At 49.8% G+C, this 19,256-nt stretch overlaps 1 protein-coding gene across 11 annotated transcripts in view; it reads right to left on the reverse strand.

Annotated features, from left to right (window-relative positions):
• MICAL2 (microtubule associated monooxygenase, calponin and LIM domain containing 2) overlaps positions 1–19,256 on the reverse strand; it is a 228,256-nt gene that overhangs the window by 138,023 nt on the left and 70,977 nt on the right. For all 11 annotated transcript variants that reach the window (XR_008290465.1, XM_027073130.2, XM_027073127.2 and 8 more), the window contains exons 4-6: positions 4,904–5,111; positions 1,549–1,665; positions 139–240 (exon numbers count right to left, since the gene is read on the reverse strand). Coding sequence is in view for 10 of the 11 variants with exons in the window: in XM_027073130.2 (XP_026928931.2) it covers positions 139–240; positions 1,549–1,665; positions 4,904–5,111 (427 nt within the window). In the remaining variant the exon portion in view is untranslated. The remainder of the gene's footprint in view (positions 1–138; positions 241–1,548; positions 1,666–4,903; positions 5,112–19,256) is intronic.

Here is a 19,256-nt window from a genome sequence, read left to right on the forward strand (position 1 = left end):
CTCAGCCTCAGGCACAGCAGGACAATGTGCCCTTCTGTGAAGGCCCCACCCAGCTTTAGCACGTGCCATCTCGCTTTTCTGCACTGCCCCCTGCCTCACTCCCATACCCCCTTCCTCAGCTCCAGGAACAGTCTTCACCTTCCAGCGTGTTCCTGCGGCCATCAGCGCCAATGATGACGTCAAACTCAAAGTCCGACAGAGCGTGGTCCGCAGGGACAAATTCTGCCCGCCAGCCGATTTCTGCCAGAACAGAAAAATGATTTGAGTTGGCAGAGAAAGGTGGGAGGCATCTTGGTGTCGGCCAGGAAAAATGGATAATACCCCTATGTGTAGGCACCCCAGACAGAGCTGCCAGAAGAAAGACCCAGAGTCATCCCAACTCACACTCTCATCTGGACTCCTTCTGGCTTTAATATCAATTCAATCCGGGACAAGGTAAACCAGCAGCGTCAACCCTATGCTTGATGTAACTGGTTTCTGTGCAGGTTGGGAGACTATCCTCAGTGATTCTTAAACTAGTCTTACTTGAACCTTATTTTTCCCAGCGTTTTCTACCTTGCTCTCTTCATCTTCCCCTATATTCCTCCTTGCCCTCCCATTACTGACCAGACCCGGAGGATGTGCAGGGTGTAGAAACCAGTTTGAATTGCCACTTCATTATGGTCAGAAGGTTCAGTTGGGCAGTACACAGCCTTCTGTGATAACATTTTCAGGTAAAATCTTGCTGGTCACCCATAACTGGGATTTAACATCTACCAGAGGTTTGAGAGAGGCTACCAAAGCCACCTAAAGCCTCTTCTAAATTTTCAAATATCCTGGGCTGAGGACAGGAGAAGTCAGAACTGAATGAGCACATGGAGCTCTGAGGTCTCTGACATGAAGTTGCCCAAACTGAAGGTCCTGCCTCAGCAGAAGATTTTGATAATAAGATGCAGAGGCATCAGGAACAAAGTCTCCGTCCGTGGTGTGTGAGAGATCAGCATTTACATAAACATATTAAAGGAGAAAGGGAAGCATTACTAAATAATAAGACACCCATAATGGGCGAAGTTTGTGGTTTGTAAATTATACTTTAGTAAGCCTTAAAAATATTACATGCCAAATTATATCATGAGCACTTATTTCATATTTTCTCTAGAAGCTTCACATTTCTAACTGGATTTTAAAATATCATATGGGTACAAAATATCCATGTAACTGTGTGTTTTCCCACATAGCTGGAAGAGCATAGGAATGAACTTTATCAAACAACCAAATGTAGGTCTTCTATCCTAATTACTTCTTACTTCATTTGTCAAATTACTGCCCCCTAGTGACAGGGTAACAAAATTACAGGTTTAATGGCATAACCAATCCCCCGGGGGGAAGAAGAGAAAAACTAAAGTGGTAGGTAGCCCTGGTCCAAAAAGGTAAAATATCCTTGACGGAATTATACCAAACAGTCCCCAACAAGAATAACTCTTACAGAAACATCCTCTGAGAACTACAAATGCGATTTCCATTTTGTGATATCTGATTTCTAGATATGAAAGGAAAAGTATACTGTACTTTGATTTTCTTGATCTTCAGGAGGCTCTAGAACCTTCACAAACTCCACATTCACATGGATTTCAACGCCCAGCATCAGGGCCACCTTGAATAGGATGAGCTGCAACTGACGAATACCTATTAGAAAGGAAAGGGGAAAGAGAAGACGTGTCAGCAGTAGTGCTTGAGTGCCTCCTGCATACAGGGTACTATATAATCACTCCTCGATGATCTCTGTGCATAGTCATGTACCAACCATGATCACTACCGAGAACTAATTATGTGCCAGCCACTTGGTGTTTTCTCACTTAACCCTTATTGTGACCCTTTGGGATAATTATTCCCATTTAATGGACAAGAAATTGAGGCTCAGTGAGGTGAAGAGATTTGCTCAAGGTGACACAGCAGCAAGACTACAATGTGGACCCAGATCTGTCTGATTCCTACACTGTGCTCTAGCTTTTAGATAATGCCATAATAATGGAGGCTCTCTCTTTCCTGCCTCCTTCCTGAGATAGGCTATAAGTTTGACAAGGTAGAGATGGAAAGGGGAGTAGACAAAGAGAGTAAATGGTCACAAGTAAAGTCAGTGATAAAATGGTTCATCTCATGGCAGACTGAGCCTAAGCTCTTAGCCACCCACGGTCAGGGGCGGCTGGGGAATTCTCCCTATGGAACTGGGCTTGTGATAATTCACCTCCCACCCACTCTTCTAAACTTTCCCAGTAAGTGTCACCTCCTATCTCTCCCTTGGCCCTGCCATTCAGCACATGTGGGGATGTCTCCAAATATTTTTCTATAGAGCAAGAAACTTTCTGTGGGTCCCTCTGTATTTATTGGGCTTTGTTCATTTAACATTTACTGAGCATCTGCAATGGGCCAGGTGCCATGGGAGGCACAAGGGATATGGAACTCACTCTAGTGGAGGAAACACATGTAAACAGACTGGGTCAGAGCATGGTGATTGGGGGCAGGGGAGCGGCAGAACAGCGCCTGAGCTGCAGTCCCGGAAGCCAGGAGAATGCCAGATCCCCACAGACAGATTAAGGATTACAAAGAGGCGCTTGGGAGTTAGGAGGCTTCCTGGGGGTGGAAATCTCTGTGGAAATCTCCTTGGCAGGGTGGTGGGGGAGAAGTCAGATTACAAAGGAAGGAGGCATGAACAGGAGAGGCACAGACAAAGTCTATATCCTCCCTTTCTAGAATAAATGTTTTGAAATAGAAAACGGTAAAGGAAATAACAGAGGGCTTGGGGGAGCAGGAAGCCAGAAGGGAGAGAGGGGAGCTGAGCGGCCAGCTCTGCCTCCTACATGGGGCAAGAGGAAGGAATGGGTACTGGGGTGGAAGCGAGTGCAGGAGGAAGGAGGGGGCTGGGACTGAGGAGTACCCGCCAGTGGCTTCTCTCCCCCAGAGCACAAGAGGAAGGCCATCTGCTCAGAAGGAGGCGGCTGTGGTGGAGGTTCAGAGCAGTCGCCTGGGGACTGGAGGAGGATGCTGACACAGGACCATGGAGAATTGCTGAGCAGTGCTGAGGGCTGGGCGCCACTGGGACTGGAGGCCACGGTTGGTCTGGAAAGAAGCCAATCAGCTGGGGCTCAAAGAACCCAATCCCCCTTCCTGCCTGGAAACAGGCCAGGTCTCTCCTCATCATTTCAAGGTTGCTAATCTATCCTGTTCCAGCACACATTAGGTGTTCAAAAAATTCTCCCTGCCTCCCTTCTCACAGGCACTGGAATTGCTCTTGGCAATGAGCGCCCTGAATACCAGAAGCTGGGATCCAGAGTCCTGCCAGTGTTTCTGCATACTGGGACTTTTCCAAGAACTAGGGGTTAAATTGGAGCCCCACCAATGGGGCACAGAGGGGCTCCTGGCCCACAGGGAAGGCAGCCCAACAGACTGGGGCCCTCACAAGGACCCAGCTCTGCCTCTCAGGAAGCCTTGATGAGAGAGTGGCACTCAATGTTGTCATCCTGGGTTGGTAACCAACAAAAATTCTTCTGTGGGTGGTAGGGAATACCCTGAAAGCTGACACTGCGGCCTTATGGGCGAATCCAAATTTCTTTCCAATGGACTCCTGGAATTTTCTCATCCCAGAGTGGGAATAAAGTGTGGGGCCACTGCTGATAGGTTCTCTTTACTTGTGACTAAATTACACCCTATGTGGTTGACCATTGTCTCCAGTCATTCCTCTGAGCCCTACGCCCTTTCCCGTCGGCTCCTGTCCTCATGAGAACATGGCTCTCAGGGTTCTCCTCCCACCCACTGGTTGAGAGACTGAACCCTGAAGTTGGGGACCCCGGCCACTTCTTGCTCACTGTACACCAGCGGATGCAAAGCACTTCCCAAGTACCTACTACTTGCCAGGCACAGTGAGAAGCACATCACAAACTTGACCTCACTTAATCCTGGTCCTGGTAGGCAGGCATTAATCACATGTGCAGGAGACAAAACTTGGGGCTTGAGGAAGGTTAAGGAATTTGACCCAAGTTACACAGCAAATGGGCAAGACCAATTTGGGGCCCAGATCTGTTCAAACCCTTGAACTCTCCCCATAGTATTAATCTCCCTGACTTTTATGAGTCACAGTCTTATATACAAGGTGACTAAAGACCTCCTCCCTGTTAAGCATTAGGGGAAGTCTGTCCTACAGCTGGTCTGCACAGATCTTGCCTGGAGAGACCCAGGCCTGAGGAATGCAGAGCCAAAGGGCCTCAGTGCTCACCTTGCCCTACCCGAGCATGCTAAGCTTACAGGGCTGGCTTACAGGAATCCATGTTCTCTCCTTCCCCTCCTTGTCTGGATGAACACCTATCATGATGCCCTCTCTCTTTTTAAAACTCAAGGAAACTTGGTACGGGATCTGCCGATTGTGTCATTCCTCTCTTCTAAAACCTGCCGTGGCTTCCCCCAGCACCACAACACAACATCTAAGAGGCCCACTTAATGGTTTTGTGTGCCTCCCTCTTCTGAACTCCTCCAGCAAGTCTGACTACTCTATTAAAGTGCAGTTTATTGTTGACAAGATCGGTGAGCTCTCTGAGAGTGCAGACCATGTCACTTGCCTCTGTTTCAGTTTCCCATACTTCATTCATTCAACAGAAATTTACCAGACATCTACTATGTGCCAAGAACTCTTTTACACCCTGGAGACACTCTGGTGAACAAGACGTGCTTACTGCTCCGTGGGGCATACCCAGCATAGATGCCAGCACGAGGCACAAAGCAGGCCCTTTGTGAAATGTCTGCCAGTTGAATGCATGGATCCCCCAGGGACTTGTAAGCTAGAACATCCTGGAGACTCCTTAGTGTGGAGAGATGTGCCCCACCCAGGGTCAGACCCCTCCCTGAATGGGGTGCCACCATTGGCTCTACTCACTGATGTGGTCAATGGAGCCAGCGCAGAACTTCCCGTAGAATTTCTTGGCTCCCAGTCCCCGTAGGTCATGGATGGTGAAAGGCCAGAGATGCAGCACATTGTTCCTGGAGAAGGTGTCCCTCTTCTCCACCACAACCACTTTGGCCCCTAGGTAGGCAAGTTCAATGGCAGTGCGCAAACCACATGGTCCTCCCCCAACAATGAGACACTGCAGAGGTAAGAGAGAAACACTCAGTGATCTCTAGCATTGTGGACACAAACTCCTAGTCAACACCTAACTGGTCCACGCAAATCAACCAGCAAGTACAAACCAAGCACCTTTTTGGGACCTGCTATTCATCCACCCGAGGTGCATTATCTGTGGGCCTAACCAGGCACTGTGCCACACCCTACAAAGGACACAGAAGTAAAAGGACTTGGGGGGAGCATAGCTACACTTGAGGTTCCGAGTCAGACTGAACTGGGCTTAAATCCCAGCTCTGGCATTTGATACCTTAGCTTCCTCATCTGTGAATGGGTCTACTGCTCTTTCCTTGGGGAATTATTGAAAATAAGATTCCATTAAAAAAGCTTATGGTGCATCTCTGTGACCTTGGATTAGGCAATGATTTCTTTGATGTGACACCAAAAGCACAAGCAACAAATGAAGAGATAAATTGGACTTTATTCCTAAAAGATTTTGTGTTTCAAAGGCCATAATAAAAAAAAGTGAAAAGACAACCCCCAGATGGGAGAAAATATCTGCAGACCGTCTATCTTGTAAGGGACTGGTATCCAAAATATATAAAGAATTTTACAACTTGCCAATAAAAAAAAAAAAAAAAAAGACAAACAACCCAATTAAGGAACAGGAGATAATCTGAATAGACGCTTTCTCAAAGAAGATATACAAATGGCCAACAAGCACGTGAAAAGATGCTCAATATCATTATCCACCAAGGAAATGCAAATCAAAGCCACAGGAGATACACCTCATACCCTCTAGGATGACTATAATCAAAAAGTTCAGACAAAAACAAGTGTTGGTGAAGAAGTGGAGAAACTGAAACCCACATACGTTACTGGCAGGCAGATGCTTTGCAAGATGGTACAGATGCTTTGGAACAGTCTGGCAGCTCCTCAAAAAGTTAAACATAGAGCTGCCATATGAGCCAGCAATTCTATTCCCATGTTTATACCCAAGAGAAGTAAAAACATATGTTCACACAAAAACGTGCCCATGAATGTTCACGGCAGCATGACTCATTAGAGCCAAAAAATAGAAACCGAAATGTCTATCAGTTGATGAATAAACAAAATGTGGTCTATTGATACAATGGCTTATTCAACTATAAAAAGGAACGAAGTACTGATATATGGATGAACCTTGAAAACGTCATGCCAAACAAACGACATCAGACCCAAAGGGATACATATCGTATGATTCCATTTATGTAAAATGTCCAGAGTAGGCAAATCCAGGGAGGCAGACAGTAGATTAGGGGTTGCCTGGGAACGGGGGTGGGGTGGGGAATGACCCATAATGGGCATGCGGTTTCTTTTTATGGTGGTAAGACATTCGAGAATTCGATAGTTGTGGTGCTTGCACAGCTTTGTGACTACATTAAAACCATTGAATTACATACTTTAAAAGGGTGACTGATATGGTGTGCGAGTCATATCTTAAGAAAATGCTTGCATGAGAAGAAAAAGCGTATGGTATGGAATTTGGTACACACTAGTGTAGACTCTGTTATTCACTGAGCCCCAGTCCCTGTCTTCAAGGGAGCCTGAGCCTAGTGGCAAACTCAGACTTCTGGAGTAAGCAACCAGAGCCCTCTGTGGTTAGTGATTCCTCCTCACCACAGAGACGAGAGGAAGAAACTATTGCCATCCTCATTTCACAGATGGGAAAACTGAGGCACAACGCAGCGAGGGAACTGGCTCCTGGCTTCCCAGATCCGAAGGGACAGAATCAGGATGCAAACCCAGGTGGTCTCACTCCAGAGCCCATCAGGCTGAGCTCCTACTGCTGTACGACTTCTACCAGGAATAAAAAGAAGAAAGAACGTTTCAAAGAGAAAGTTCTTTAAGGTGGGTAGAGAAGGGTACTTTGAGGGAAGGGAAAGGAAGGAGGGAGAAGAGATGAGAGTCAGTCTGCAGCCAGATGCTAAGGTCTGAAACACTAAGTGAAGGAGTATGGCCTTGGTCCTGCAGGCTGTGGTGAGCGGAGGTGACAGGACGGGATTCTATACGAGTCCCACACTAGGTTTCAATGGACGCTGCAGTGTTGAACAAGACAAGGGCCCTTCCCCAAGGAAGCTACAGCCTGTTATGAGAGAAGGGACAACATGTAATGACCTCATTGGTTACACTGGGCAAAAGCCCTTCCATTTAAACAAAATCACGAGGGAGTGCCAGAACCATCTAGACAGGAAAACGACAGTGTTTTGGCTGAAAGAGTCAGAGACCCCTGGGCAGCACCCCGCCCTGCCCCTGGGCGGTCCCTGAAGCAACTTCAAGAGGCAAGAGTGCACCTGGGGGGGATACCCCAGCAAGGCAACAGGGAAAGAGATCTGTACCCACCCACACCTCACTGCTCAACATGTCAGAGGCATCTGGAAGCTTCCCTTCTGCTCAGGATCAAACCTTATCTTTGAAAAATGCACGTCCCTTCCCCTAGCAAATATTCCATCATCCAGTTATCACTCATCTGGGGCCTCTGGGGTCTCAAAGGGCAAGTGCAAACAAGCATATCACAAACTCCCACACCACAATCAGCGTGGCTTACCAGCTGGAACCTTCCAGAGAGTTTGCAGAAACCCCATTAGGGGAAATGAAGTCACCACTGAGATACGACTCACTCCAGAGATGTCGGGGAACGGGCGTGCAAATCCATTTGCTTCCTTTCTGGTTAGAGCACACTGGGGAGAGCCACCGCCCCCACTCCTTATCTCACACCCCAAACGGCTCCTCTGGCTTGCCTTGGCCAGACCATGACGGGCATTTCAAAGTAAGATTCCGAACCCTGACACTCTGAGGTTGGCTTTGGGGTTAAGCCTGGATTCACTGCATTTCTTTGCCATTAGTGCATCTTCTTCTGGTTGCTGAGTGCTGTCACTCCAAAGCCAGGGATGGTGTGGGGGTGGGAGGATGTGGGGGAAGATGGGCAGGAGGAGGAGGAGGAGGGGAGCCTGCCTGCACCCTTCTATCCACCAGGCCTGACCCAACACCACTCCCAGAGCAAGGCAGGAGATCCCTTTCCCACCAGTGGGGTGGGGTGGGGGGTGGGGCAGGGGCTGCTGTGCATTTTTCGTGCAAACAGTAGCCAGGGTACTGGCTAAACCTGAAATCCCACCGGTGAAAGGTCAGTTTTCCCACCACTCTGGGCCCCAGCACATACTTTGGGCCTGAAATTTCAGAGACGCCAGGCATACTGTAATCTAAAGTCAAAGCAAATACCAATGGGCCTAATTATATAAAGGGAGCAAATTTGGTGCAGATGTTATCAAGACAGGAGAGAAGGCTTGCCGGCAGGGGCCGGGCCGGTTCCTCTCGGAACACACTTGTTATGATTAACATAGGAACTTGGGAGTTCTGACTAGAGGCCACAAAACACAACTGCCCCGGGCCTGGGCAGAGGACAGGAGAGAAGGAATCTTCCCCAGCGTGCCCACAGGTGATGCTCCGGATGTTGGGTGTAGTGCAAACAGACCCCAGACGCAAAGGCTCATGATAACTCAATGTGAAAAACTCTCCACATTTCCCAGACCCGTCTGGGCTCTCGCTGCTGAGGACCGGGTGCCAAGGAAAGAAAACTTTTCATTAGGACTCAGCCCCGAGGCCTTCCTCGAGCCCCAAGTGACACGGTACATTCTGTCCACAGGGTCTATGCTAAATGTTACCCCGGAGCTAGGCTCTGCCGTTATAATGATCTGCATGTTTCCCAGGCCAGCGTGGGTGCTCCTCAAACTCTCTCCCTGTGTCCCCTGCATTTCTGTTATGCTCAGAGCCCAGTACATGGCCTGGCACACAGGCGGCCTCGATAAACAGTTGGTAGATGCGCACGAACTTCTCACACCCACCCCGCCCACCCAGTTCTGGCTCTCTATCAGTAACTGGGATCTGCGGTTCATGTCAGCCAGGGTTTATGTCTGCCTTTCCCACCCAGGCGGGGGTTAGCTGGGGTCTGCCAAGGCCACCAGCATTACGGACGTCAGCAGATCTGCGTGCTCAGGCGACATCGATTTATTACCCAGTGGGGAGTGGGGCAGACCCAACACCAGCAGGAAATCCATTGTATAGATAAGCTTGGCAGTGCATTCGTGGAGAGACAAACACCACATGGAAAAATCAGCTCTTACTTATCAGGGGTGGGAACGGGGGACGAGCAGACTAGCCCACAGTCGAGGCACCGATCATGCTTCAGGCACAGGGCTGGGGCAGCCTCAGCCACACAAGACTCTCTCACGATCCAAGAGGAGCCGAGCAGGCAGTACCCACTTCTTGATGGCATGATGCATGTTCCGATCCACAAGCGGGTGGGTGTATTGGGACCATGCCAAGAATGCTAAAGGTATTCAGTCCCCCAAGGGAAGTGCCGAGGGGACCAGGGGTTAGCAGTCTGGAGATTTGATTTCCGCTTCTGAACTCTGCCTCCAGTTTCCCTGGGGGCTCTGTGTGCAGACGTTCCGGTGAGGAGGGGCAAGGAAAGCCAGCGCCCGGAGGCGGCAGGAAGGCCGGGGCCTGCGTTTCCCCAGCGCTCTGCACCTTGTTGAAAAGGAGGAGTAGGGCATCTAAACTCTATGGGCCCAGGACTTTCTACTTGCCAGGCACTGTCCTGATCACTTTATGTATTTCATCGTTCCCACGGCCCTGTGAGGTCAGTGTCCTCATCACCTCCACTTGGTCAATGAGCAAACTGGGGAATGGAAAAAGTGAAGTCACTTGGTCCAGGTGCCCTTAGTATCACCATTTTTGAGCTAAGAAACGGGAGCAAAAGACAGGAAGAAAGTCCCTCGGGTCGGTCACGGGATGAGTAAATGGTCAAGTTTGGATACAAACGGAGGCAACGGGGGTCCAAGACCTGTGCTCAGAACCACGTATCTGACATGACAGTAAAGCAGACCTCAGGGGTGCAGTCAGGACAAAGGAAGGTGGCTTTTCACCATTTCTCTACATGGGGCACACCTCGGCCTGCTGAATGGAGCTGGGGTTCAGGCTGGGTGCCCAGAAGGCCTACAGGCCTGGGTCTGGGCTGAGCCTCCTATGCTTCCCTGGGGTGGGAGTTTACGGGCCGGATGGACCTTGAGCTCGTGCAAGTCCAGGAAGCCACCTTGGCAGGTGCCTTGGCAGTGAGGGGTTTGGCCACGGGCAATGCAAGCCCTCTCCAGTGCATCTGGGGGGCTGGCGGCCCTGGCAGAGAGCCGAGCGATGGGAGGTGAGGCATGGTGCCATCTTCCTGGCCCCGCGGGCCGGTTCTCTGGGGCCGGTTCTCTGGGGCAGCGCTCTGGTTCCAGGGACATGCCGCCCCACTTCCTCATGTGGCTTCCCAGCTTCACTGGCCCTTAGGACCAGCTGCTTATCTGAACCCAAGCAGGAAGGCCCTGTTACTGGGTTACCATGGGTGAAAACAGCTCATCTCAGAATCACAGGACAGAGACTTTGCCATCCCAAGTGCCACCCACACGCTAATATGGGGGGCTTGCGGCAGGGGCCTGGCCTCACACCCCCATTCCGCAGGGCAGCACTAAGTGGAGAGACGTAGCCACTTCAGTTTCTAGCCATGGAGGAGTCTCCGTGGGTTGGGTGGTCAGACAGGGGCTCTTGCCGGGGATTTCAAGGGGCACTCTGGGCAGGGAGCTAAATCTCATCTGACTTGACAGGCCCCACCCCGGTCTGGCTCTCCTGTATCTGGGTCACACCCAGTTATTCCTGAGTAACAATGAACACCACTCACTAACCTCAGAAATTCACAGAAAGGAAAAGGAAAAAGATATCCTGCTCTCCCTGCCTGCTCTGAAAAAAGTAAAAATAAAAATAATAATAATAATAATACAAATGCCTCTGAGAAACATTCCATTCCTCCTGGTCCTTCCTTTCCAGTTCGAGCCAGCGCTCTAAGGTGCACCTGTGACCAACCACCACAGGGTCTGGATTTTCAGGGACAGTTTCATTTGCAAACATTCTGCCCCTTGGCCTTGTGAGTCCGCTTGTACTGGGGCTTTGGTCTCAAGGCGGTGCCGCCTGCCTCTGGGTGCTGGTCATACGTCACAGTCTTTCCCCGCTTGGGCACAAGCGCCCTGAAGTCAGGGCATGCGTGCCGGGCCCCATCCAGCCCCCGCTGGCAGGACAGCACAGGACCCTTCCTCTGCAGATGTCCAAGTGCCTAATCAACAGTGCCAACTCTGTCCCACCTTTGTTGGTGCCTGTACCTCCCGTGTTGGGAAAAGCAACAGTAATCACAGTGTTCCCAACAGCAACAATCAAAACCAGAGCCCGCACTTGCTGCCTGCTTACAATGTGCAGGAACAGTGCTAAGCCCTTTGTAAGAAATGTGTCTCGTTTCATTCCTACCGAAACCCTGAGTTAGGCATATTCATTACTATCTGGCACTGGGAAACTGGAGTTTGGGAAGCTTATAGGAAGTGACCAGGGTCCCAGAACTAGAGCAGGAGCTGACCTGGGACTCCAGAGTCCATGCTTGAAGTCATAAGCTTATATATTACCTCTTCCAGGTTTCCGGGAGGTGCTCAGTGGTCTATTGTTAACATGTCCCCTCCTCCACTAAAACATGTAAGGATCGCTGAGCACCCTGTGGGATTGCAGAGGATACAAGAGAAACCTCAGAGACCGGCTGGCTGGGACCAGAGAAAAAATAAAACGGAGATCATGAATGCTGCATTGTTTGGGGATTACCTGTGAAGACTGCAGAAACTTGCTGGAGGGACAGACGGGTGACTTTCATAAAAGAAGTCCCTCTAGAAGAGGGTCCATGAGTGGCCACCCGAGGCCGAGGATGTGGACACTGGAGAAATGCCACACCGAGGTTTGGGCCAGAAAATGGGAGGGTTTGGAGGGAGTGGGCAGCCCAGCGTCCACCCTTGTTCCCTTACAGTCCCTCCCCCGAAGGAGTGGAAAGGGCCTTCTGAAGTCAGATCATTCACTCCCAGCTCACAACCTCGAGGTCTTCCCGTGGCACCAAGAGCTCAAAATCAGACCTTATCGTGGCCTTGAGGCCCTGTAAGACCTTGCCCTCTAATTTCTCCTGTCTTCTGCTCCTACCACACTTCCTTCCTTCTCTGCACTCCAGCCATAATGGCCTCACTATGTACACACAGGGCCTTTTTCATTTGCTTTGCCCCCTGTCTGGAACATTTTTCCCTTAAAAAAAAATTATATATAAAATATATAAGATACATAAACATATAAAGTAAAAAATATTTTTTTTTCTAATATAAAAAAGGGCATCTATTGCAAAAAATATGTAGGCCTAGTTTTATTTTTCTTCATATTAACATCCAACTTTCCAAACAGCATTTAAAATTTTTTTTAACATTTATTTTTGAGAGAGAGACAGTGCGAACGGGGAAGGGAACAGAGAGGAGACAGAGAATTCAAAATAGGCTCCGGGCTCTGAATTGTCAGCACAGAGCCTGACGCAGAGCTCAAATGCACAAACTGTGAGATCATGACCTGAGCTGAAGTCGGACGCTTAACCAACTGAGCCACCCAGGCACTTAGTCAAACAGCATTTTAAATGTTGGTAAATATTTCCAGATGTACATGTATATTGTTCTATTGTAGGCTCTTTTTTTTTTTCCTGTTTGTAATCTTATAGCTTTATAGTATTTTCTTTACAACATTTTCCCAAAGGTTTTCAAATACACAGAAAAGCTGAAGGAATTTTAGTGAACAAACAAGTACCAACCACCTAGATTCTATAATTACATTTTGCTCTCCTTGCTTTATGACACATTTATTCATCCGTCCGTCCCTCTACCCATTCATCAACTTATTTTTTTGGTGCATTCCAACTAAATTGCAGAATCAGTACATTTCCTTCCAAATACTTGAGGATATCACTGATTGGAGTTTGAGATGTGTTCAATGCTCCCCCCCACTTTTTTTTTTTTTAATGTTTATTTTTGAGAGAGAGGGGCAGAGAGAGGGAGAGAGATACACAGAATCGGACAGGCTCCAGGCTCTGAGCTATCAGCACAGAGCCCGATGTGGGGCTCAAACCCACGAACTGTGAGATCGTGACCTGAGCCGAAGTCAGACGCTCATCCAACTGAGCCACCCAGGTGCCCCCAAACCCTTTTTGTTTTTTAAGATACAATTCACAGACAAAGAAATGCACATATCTTAAATATATTCATTTGATGTGACAAATTACACTATTTTTGTTCCTTGTAGCCTATCAGTGTGCTCTCCCTCACTGGTCTTTCTTCTAGTTGACCCCGTGCATTTTCGTCCCCTGGGCTCTGCTGCCGGCATCTTGGTGTGTGCAGTGAGCAGCCAGGAGTTTCTAGTCAAGGTGCGGGTCTGGGGCCGAGCAGCCGGCTGTCTTGGCTCCCTCTTCTCCCTAAGAACAGAAGTCCCAGGCCCTTCCACGACCACCCCCCACCCCCCGAAAAAGGGTGTGGAGGAATCTTACATTCCTTGAGGAAGAACAGGGGAAGGAGCCTTCTCCAATGGGCTGAGGCCAGATATACTCAAAGCTAAGAAATCTCAGGCGGGTTATAATCCACATGTGGGGGAAGAGTAGGGCTAAGATACACAAACCATCCGGGATCCAGAAATAGACAAGCTAGGTCACTGTTACCACTTTCTCTTTTTGCTAAGGCTCTTAGAACCTGTAAGTCCAGTCAGGTAGGGGTCCCCACACTACGCAACAATAGTCAGCACTCACCGTCTTTCATTCAGGGACACCTGTACCTGTCTTGCCAATGTCACAGCTGTAGTTAGTAAGAGGCAGAGCCGGGACTTGAAGCCAGGCACTCGGCTCCGGAGACCATGCCTTTGGTCACTGGGCCACAGAGACCACCGCAGGTGACAGGGGCATGGAGAGAGCGGACTGGGAATCCACAACAGCCCTCCCTTGCTCCGGTTCTCAGTGAATTTTAATTTGTGATCTCCTCAAAGGCAGGGTCATACCTGGCTTGCCTCTGCGTCCCACGCCACTAGCCTGGCAAAGGGCTAGTGCTCGGTGAGGATTAGAAAAAAAGAGGTGAGCATACATAGCAGGCCCTGGATGGACCAGTATCCTTTGGGGGCCTAACTGGTGAGGTGGCTGGGAGAACAGCAGGCACTGGCAGGATCCAGCGGGAAAACTATAGCAATGGCAGGACACCCCTTCCAGCCAGGACTTGGGGACTTCTGGAAGGGGCCAACATCATGGTAACTCAATCCAACGAGAAAGGCAGGACACAGTCTGAGCATCCACCAACCTACACTTTCCCAGCCCAGAGAACCCAGCCCGGGCCGTGCCCAGCAGTCATCAGTCTTCCTGGTGACACACATTTCCACTCAACAGGTACCATGACTGGGGGCCACCTGAGGTCAGGAGAAGAACGTACTTCGTATCTCCCACATGCCGACCTACAGCCGGTGTTAGGTGCAGGCACTCATTTCCATTGTGAAAGCCGCATTGCTTTGCCCAGCGTACAGCTGAGGAACTGAGCCTCAGGTGACGTGAATGAATGGAGCTGGCATTTACTGAACTCTAATTCTGTGTCAAGCACTGATCCAAGGGCATCTCACACGTTAACTCATGCAAACCTCACAACCACGCCAAATTAGGAAATGACAGCACAGAATGGCTAAGTGGAGTGCCCAAGGTTGTACACCGTTAGGAAGGAAGAACTGACATTCGGACCCAGGCTTCCAGTTCCAAAGCACAAACTCACGTCCATCGTGTCACGCCTGCTAAGATGACGGAGCTAACAAAGCACAGAGCCAGGAGTCTCTACTAGGTCCCCGTGACTCTACCATCAAGCTCTTCTTTTTTTTCTTTAATTTTTTAAAATGCTTATTTTTGAGAGGGGAGGGCATACTAGCGGGACAGGGGCAGAGAGAGAAGGAGACACAGAATCCGAAGCAGGCTCCAGGCTCTGAGCTGTCAGCACAGAGCCCCACGCGGGGCTCGAATCCATGAACCGTGAGATCATGACCTGAGCCAAAGGTGGACACTTAACCGACGGAGCCACCTGGGTGCCTTGGCTCTTTCTTCTCATATCGCCCTCCCTGACACCTGTCTCCCACATGTTTGGGTTCACTATCCCTTTCTGGCCCATTTTTTCTCCATCATGGGTACTCTGACTCCTTCACTGGGGCCGCCTCATCCTGTGACCACGCACGGTGCTAAGCAAGGCTGACCCTATCAGTGGGCAGCAGCCTTGTCCTGGGCTGCCCTATGCAGAAAGGCCACTATGGACATGGTAATGCATCTGCATGAGAAAAGGCCACGTGTTCCTTCCGCCTTCACAGACTCCTATTGCTCTGAGGTCAGCAAAGGAGAGACTACTTACCTGAGCCCAGCGGCTGTTTCTGCAGCCAGCCCAGAGTCGGGCCGAGGGCCCAAGGAGAACAAGGCCACCCCTGCCTCTCCACAGGCATATGTGGACCAGCAAACACTCGGCCAAGAGCCCTGGAGTGTTTCCCAAGGAGGACACACAGCAGGTCAGAATATGCCTGAAGAACACGCTGTTAAGAACATGCTGGTTTCCTTCATCTTCCTCTTTTATAGGGTCTACAGCCACACAAGCAGGTGGCTGGGTGCAAGTGGCTTAGGGTCTAAGCAGGATGTAATTCACACATGCAAACAGGTGAACCCCGCCCCCTCCCTCCCCACAGCCCTCCAAGGAACTCCACAGGGAAACAATGCACATGGCCGTGGAGGGAGGGGCCCGGGCTGGGAGGCAGGAAGGCCATTTCCCAGCTGTGTGACTTCCAGCACAGCAGCACATTAGGCTCCAGTGGATTGACCTCCGTTTCCTCCACCATAAACAAGGAATTAGGGTTGTTGCGGGGATGGAGTCAATAGACCGCAGAACTGAGCCGAGCACGCGGTAAGCGTTCGCTACATGGCAGCAATGACCGACAGCTCGGCTCCCTGCTCCCCTCCTCCAGAGCAGAAGTTCTCTCAGTGAAAGCAGCAGGGCTCCGCCTCCAACCTCTCGGGCCAGCTCACCCAGGGACACGGATGCGGTGATCCCGCCAGTTTGAAGGCTGGGGGTGTTTCACATTCCTTGGGGGCAGATGTATTGGCCTTTATCAGGGTGCTTTAGCAGGGTAGATGTGCCCTGCCTGGAGTCTGGGCATCCAGAAGGCTGCCAGGCCGCGGGCCCCCACACCCGCGAGCTGCCCTGTGTCCCCCAAGGCCATAGGTGTGCGTACTGTCCAGTCTTCAGGGGTCAGCACACTCTTTCTGTAGAGGACCAGGCAGTAAATATTTTAGACTTTTTGCCAACTGCTGGGTTGGATCATCCTGTCTGCTGCTTCCTTCCTCGGCGTCCCCTTTATCTTAGGGGGTCCAAGGAGGTACTCACGAAAGCCCGGATGCCATTGTCAGTATCTCCTGAATTCTGATGAACTTCCCTTGCTGCTCCTGCTGCCCAGAAGCCCTGCTGCACATCGTATAGAGGCTTCTCTCGTCATTCAGGTCTCGCCCCAAACATCACATTCCTCAGACGTATCTTCCCCACCCCACCCCACCCCACCCCATTTACTCTCACGTTTCCTTGTTTTCCCAGGGTGCTGACCACAACCCAGAATGTCTTTTTTATTTGTTAACTAGTTCACTGTGCCTCCCTCCACCTGCAGTGCAGTGTAACCTCCAACAAAGCAGGTCACTAACGTGTCTCCCTTAGTCACACTGTATCCCCAGAGGCCAGAAGAGCCACTGACCCAGAAGACCTGCATCGCCCAATAAATCAATGAATCAAGTCCAGTTGTACGTTTCCCCCAAACCAGGATGTTTGCAGCACTAACCAAAATATCATAGTCAATATATTCTTTTAATTTTTTTTAACGTTTTTATTCATTTTTGAGTGAAAGATAGAGTAGGGGGAGGGGCAGAGAGTGAGAGCAAGAGAGAGAGACAGAATCCGAAGCAGGCTCCAGGCTCTCAGCTGCCAGCACGGAGCCCGATGCGGGGCTCAAACCCGTGAACTGTGAGATCATGACCTGAGCCAAGGTCGGACGCTCAACTGACTGAGCCACCGAGGCGAGGCGCCCCGTGTCATAGTCGATATTCACTGAGACACTATCTTGGGGGCTGTGCACATACTATCTTATCAAATGAGACGGAAAGTAACTCATGGGATACACTGACATTAAGGTCCCACTGCCGAAAAATTTATCTGGGAAGAGGCAGAGCTAAGTTTCAAACCAACGTCCGTCCAACTTGGCCCCAACTGACTAACCACCCTCTTGCTTAATTTTGCAGGGTTTTTTTTTGTGTTGTTGTTGTTGTTGTTTTATCAATTTCATGGGAACACAGATTATCTGTGGCTGATTAGAAATGCTGGTAAGCAGTGATGTGCCTTGGGACTTTTCAAACAATGGAGGGAAGACATTATCTAAAATGTGTGGCCTATTAAACAACTTGTTTCAAAGCACAGGTTTGGGGGAGAAGGAAAGAAATGAAGTCGCCAAGAAGTATGGGGTTTTTCATCTTTCACCAGAGAAACGGTTAGGGTCAGGTAGGGGAAACAACGTCAGGTATCACAAAGCCAGTTAGGAATGACAGCAAATCCTGACACATCCCAAGGGAAAATCCATACGGTCCCCGTACCTTGACCCACCTCCCAGGATTGGGCTATATATTCCATACCCAACCACCGAAGGTTAAATGGGGAAATCCCAAATCCAGATGTGCACAAGACACGGCCCAGTCTATTTCCAGAGAAGAGGCCTTCCCCAGTGAAGAGGCCTCACAGCTTGCAGATACCAGCAGATAACAGCATCTGACACATGCCTTCTGGGCCATTCTCACCCAATGCAGTTCTGACTCCACATGCAGCTGACACAAAAGAAATGAGCAAGCTCGCCCAGAAGCTCCCCGTAACTTCCAGGTGGGTTAACCTGACACTATAAAGTGGCTTGTAATTAACATGTTTTCAAAACTGGGAGTAGATCACAGTGTCTAGACATTGGGAGACTCCAACCCTACACCATCCTGCCCACCCAGGATTACAACCTGCCAAAGAACATGTTGTGTTTTCTTTATCAGAGGATCTTGAAGGGCACATCTCTGGAAAGCCTCTCCTCACCGCCTGCTGGGGGCTGCTGGGGAATTCTCTCTGCCACCAAGGAGGAGGCATGCCTGGGCATCTCGGGCTCCTGCTCTCTGGAAGTGGCCATGCCTGGGCCACTGGAATGGCTGGGGGCATCCCCTCTTAGGCTGGCTGACGAAGTCCACATACACAAGGCAGGACTTCTGGGATCCAGGCGTATTGCACCATAGCTGTGACCCTGCACGGGAAGAATTACTGTAACCCTCCAGATAGAACAAACAAACTGCTGGCCCCAACGCAAACACAGGTGCGGGTGGAAGGGGGAGTGCTGAGGTAGGCAAGGACAAGGTTTAAGCTGTCCTACCCAGGAGCCAAGAAGAAAGGATATTTATCATTCATTTGCCCATGCATTCATTCGAATAACACTCAACACAGTTTTTTTTTCTAGGCATCATGTTGAGGGCTGGGGAAACAGATGGACAGGCCACATTTTCTGCCCACAGCTACTCCCACTTGAGCACAGGAAAAAAAAAAAAGACACTAAAGTTTCTGGAATTGGGTGGACTTCACCAAGCACATGCATAGAGGGATTGGGAAAGAGCAGAGGCAGAAACCTGGAAGGAAGCCACTCTCAGGCTGGGTGAAGAGGTCCTGTAGCTGGGAATAGAAAGGGTTATAGAGACACCCTTAGCCCATAAAGGTTAAGAGATTTAGTTTCCAAGTTGTTGTGTGAGTGTCAGGTACTCAGAAAAACCTGGAAGGCATGTAGAAATCCCTGTAGTTGATCCACAGAGCCAACAGAGTAAAAGACTCTGATTTTTAACAGTAACAGTAACTTCTATTTAGTGGAAGTCTGCTACGTATTACACATGATGTATGCTGATTTCATTTACTATTAGAAACACGCCACTTTGCAGATGAGGAAATGGAGGCTGTGAAATGTTAAGTAACCTGCCTGCCCATAGTTGCAGGTTATCCGGTGATGGCCATTATGCGATTTCTACGATGCCCTAGGACCTCTGATCTTGAAGTCATTGCCCATAAGACCACATGACCCAAAGTGAGAGTGTGCAATAGAACACGGTTTCTCAGCTTTGGCACTATGGACATTGGGGGCTGGATCATTTGTTGTT

The sequence above is a fragment of the Acinonyx jubatus genome, chromosome D1 (genome assembly GCF_027475565.1).
Source record: "Acinonyx jubatus isolate Ajub_Pintada_27869175 chromosome D1, VMU_Ajub_asm_v1.0, whole genome shotgun sequence".
In the NCBI taxonomy this organism is placed as follows: Eukaryota; Metazoa; Chordata; class Mammalia; order Carnivora; family Felidae; genus Acinonyx; species Acinonyx jubatus.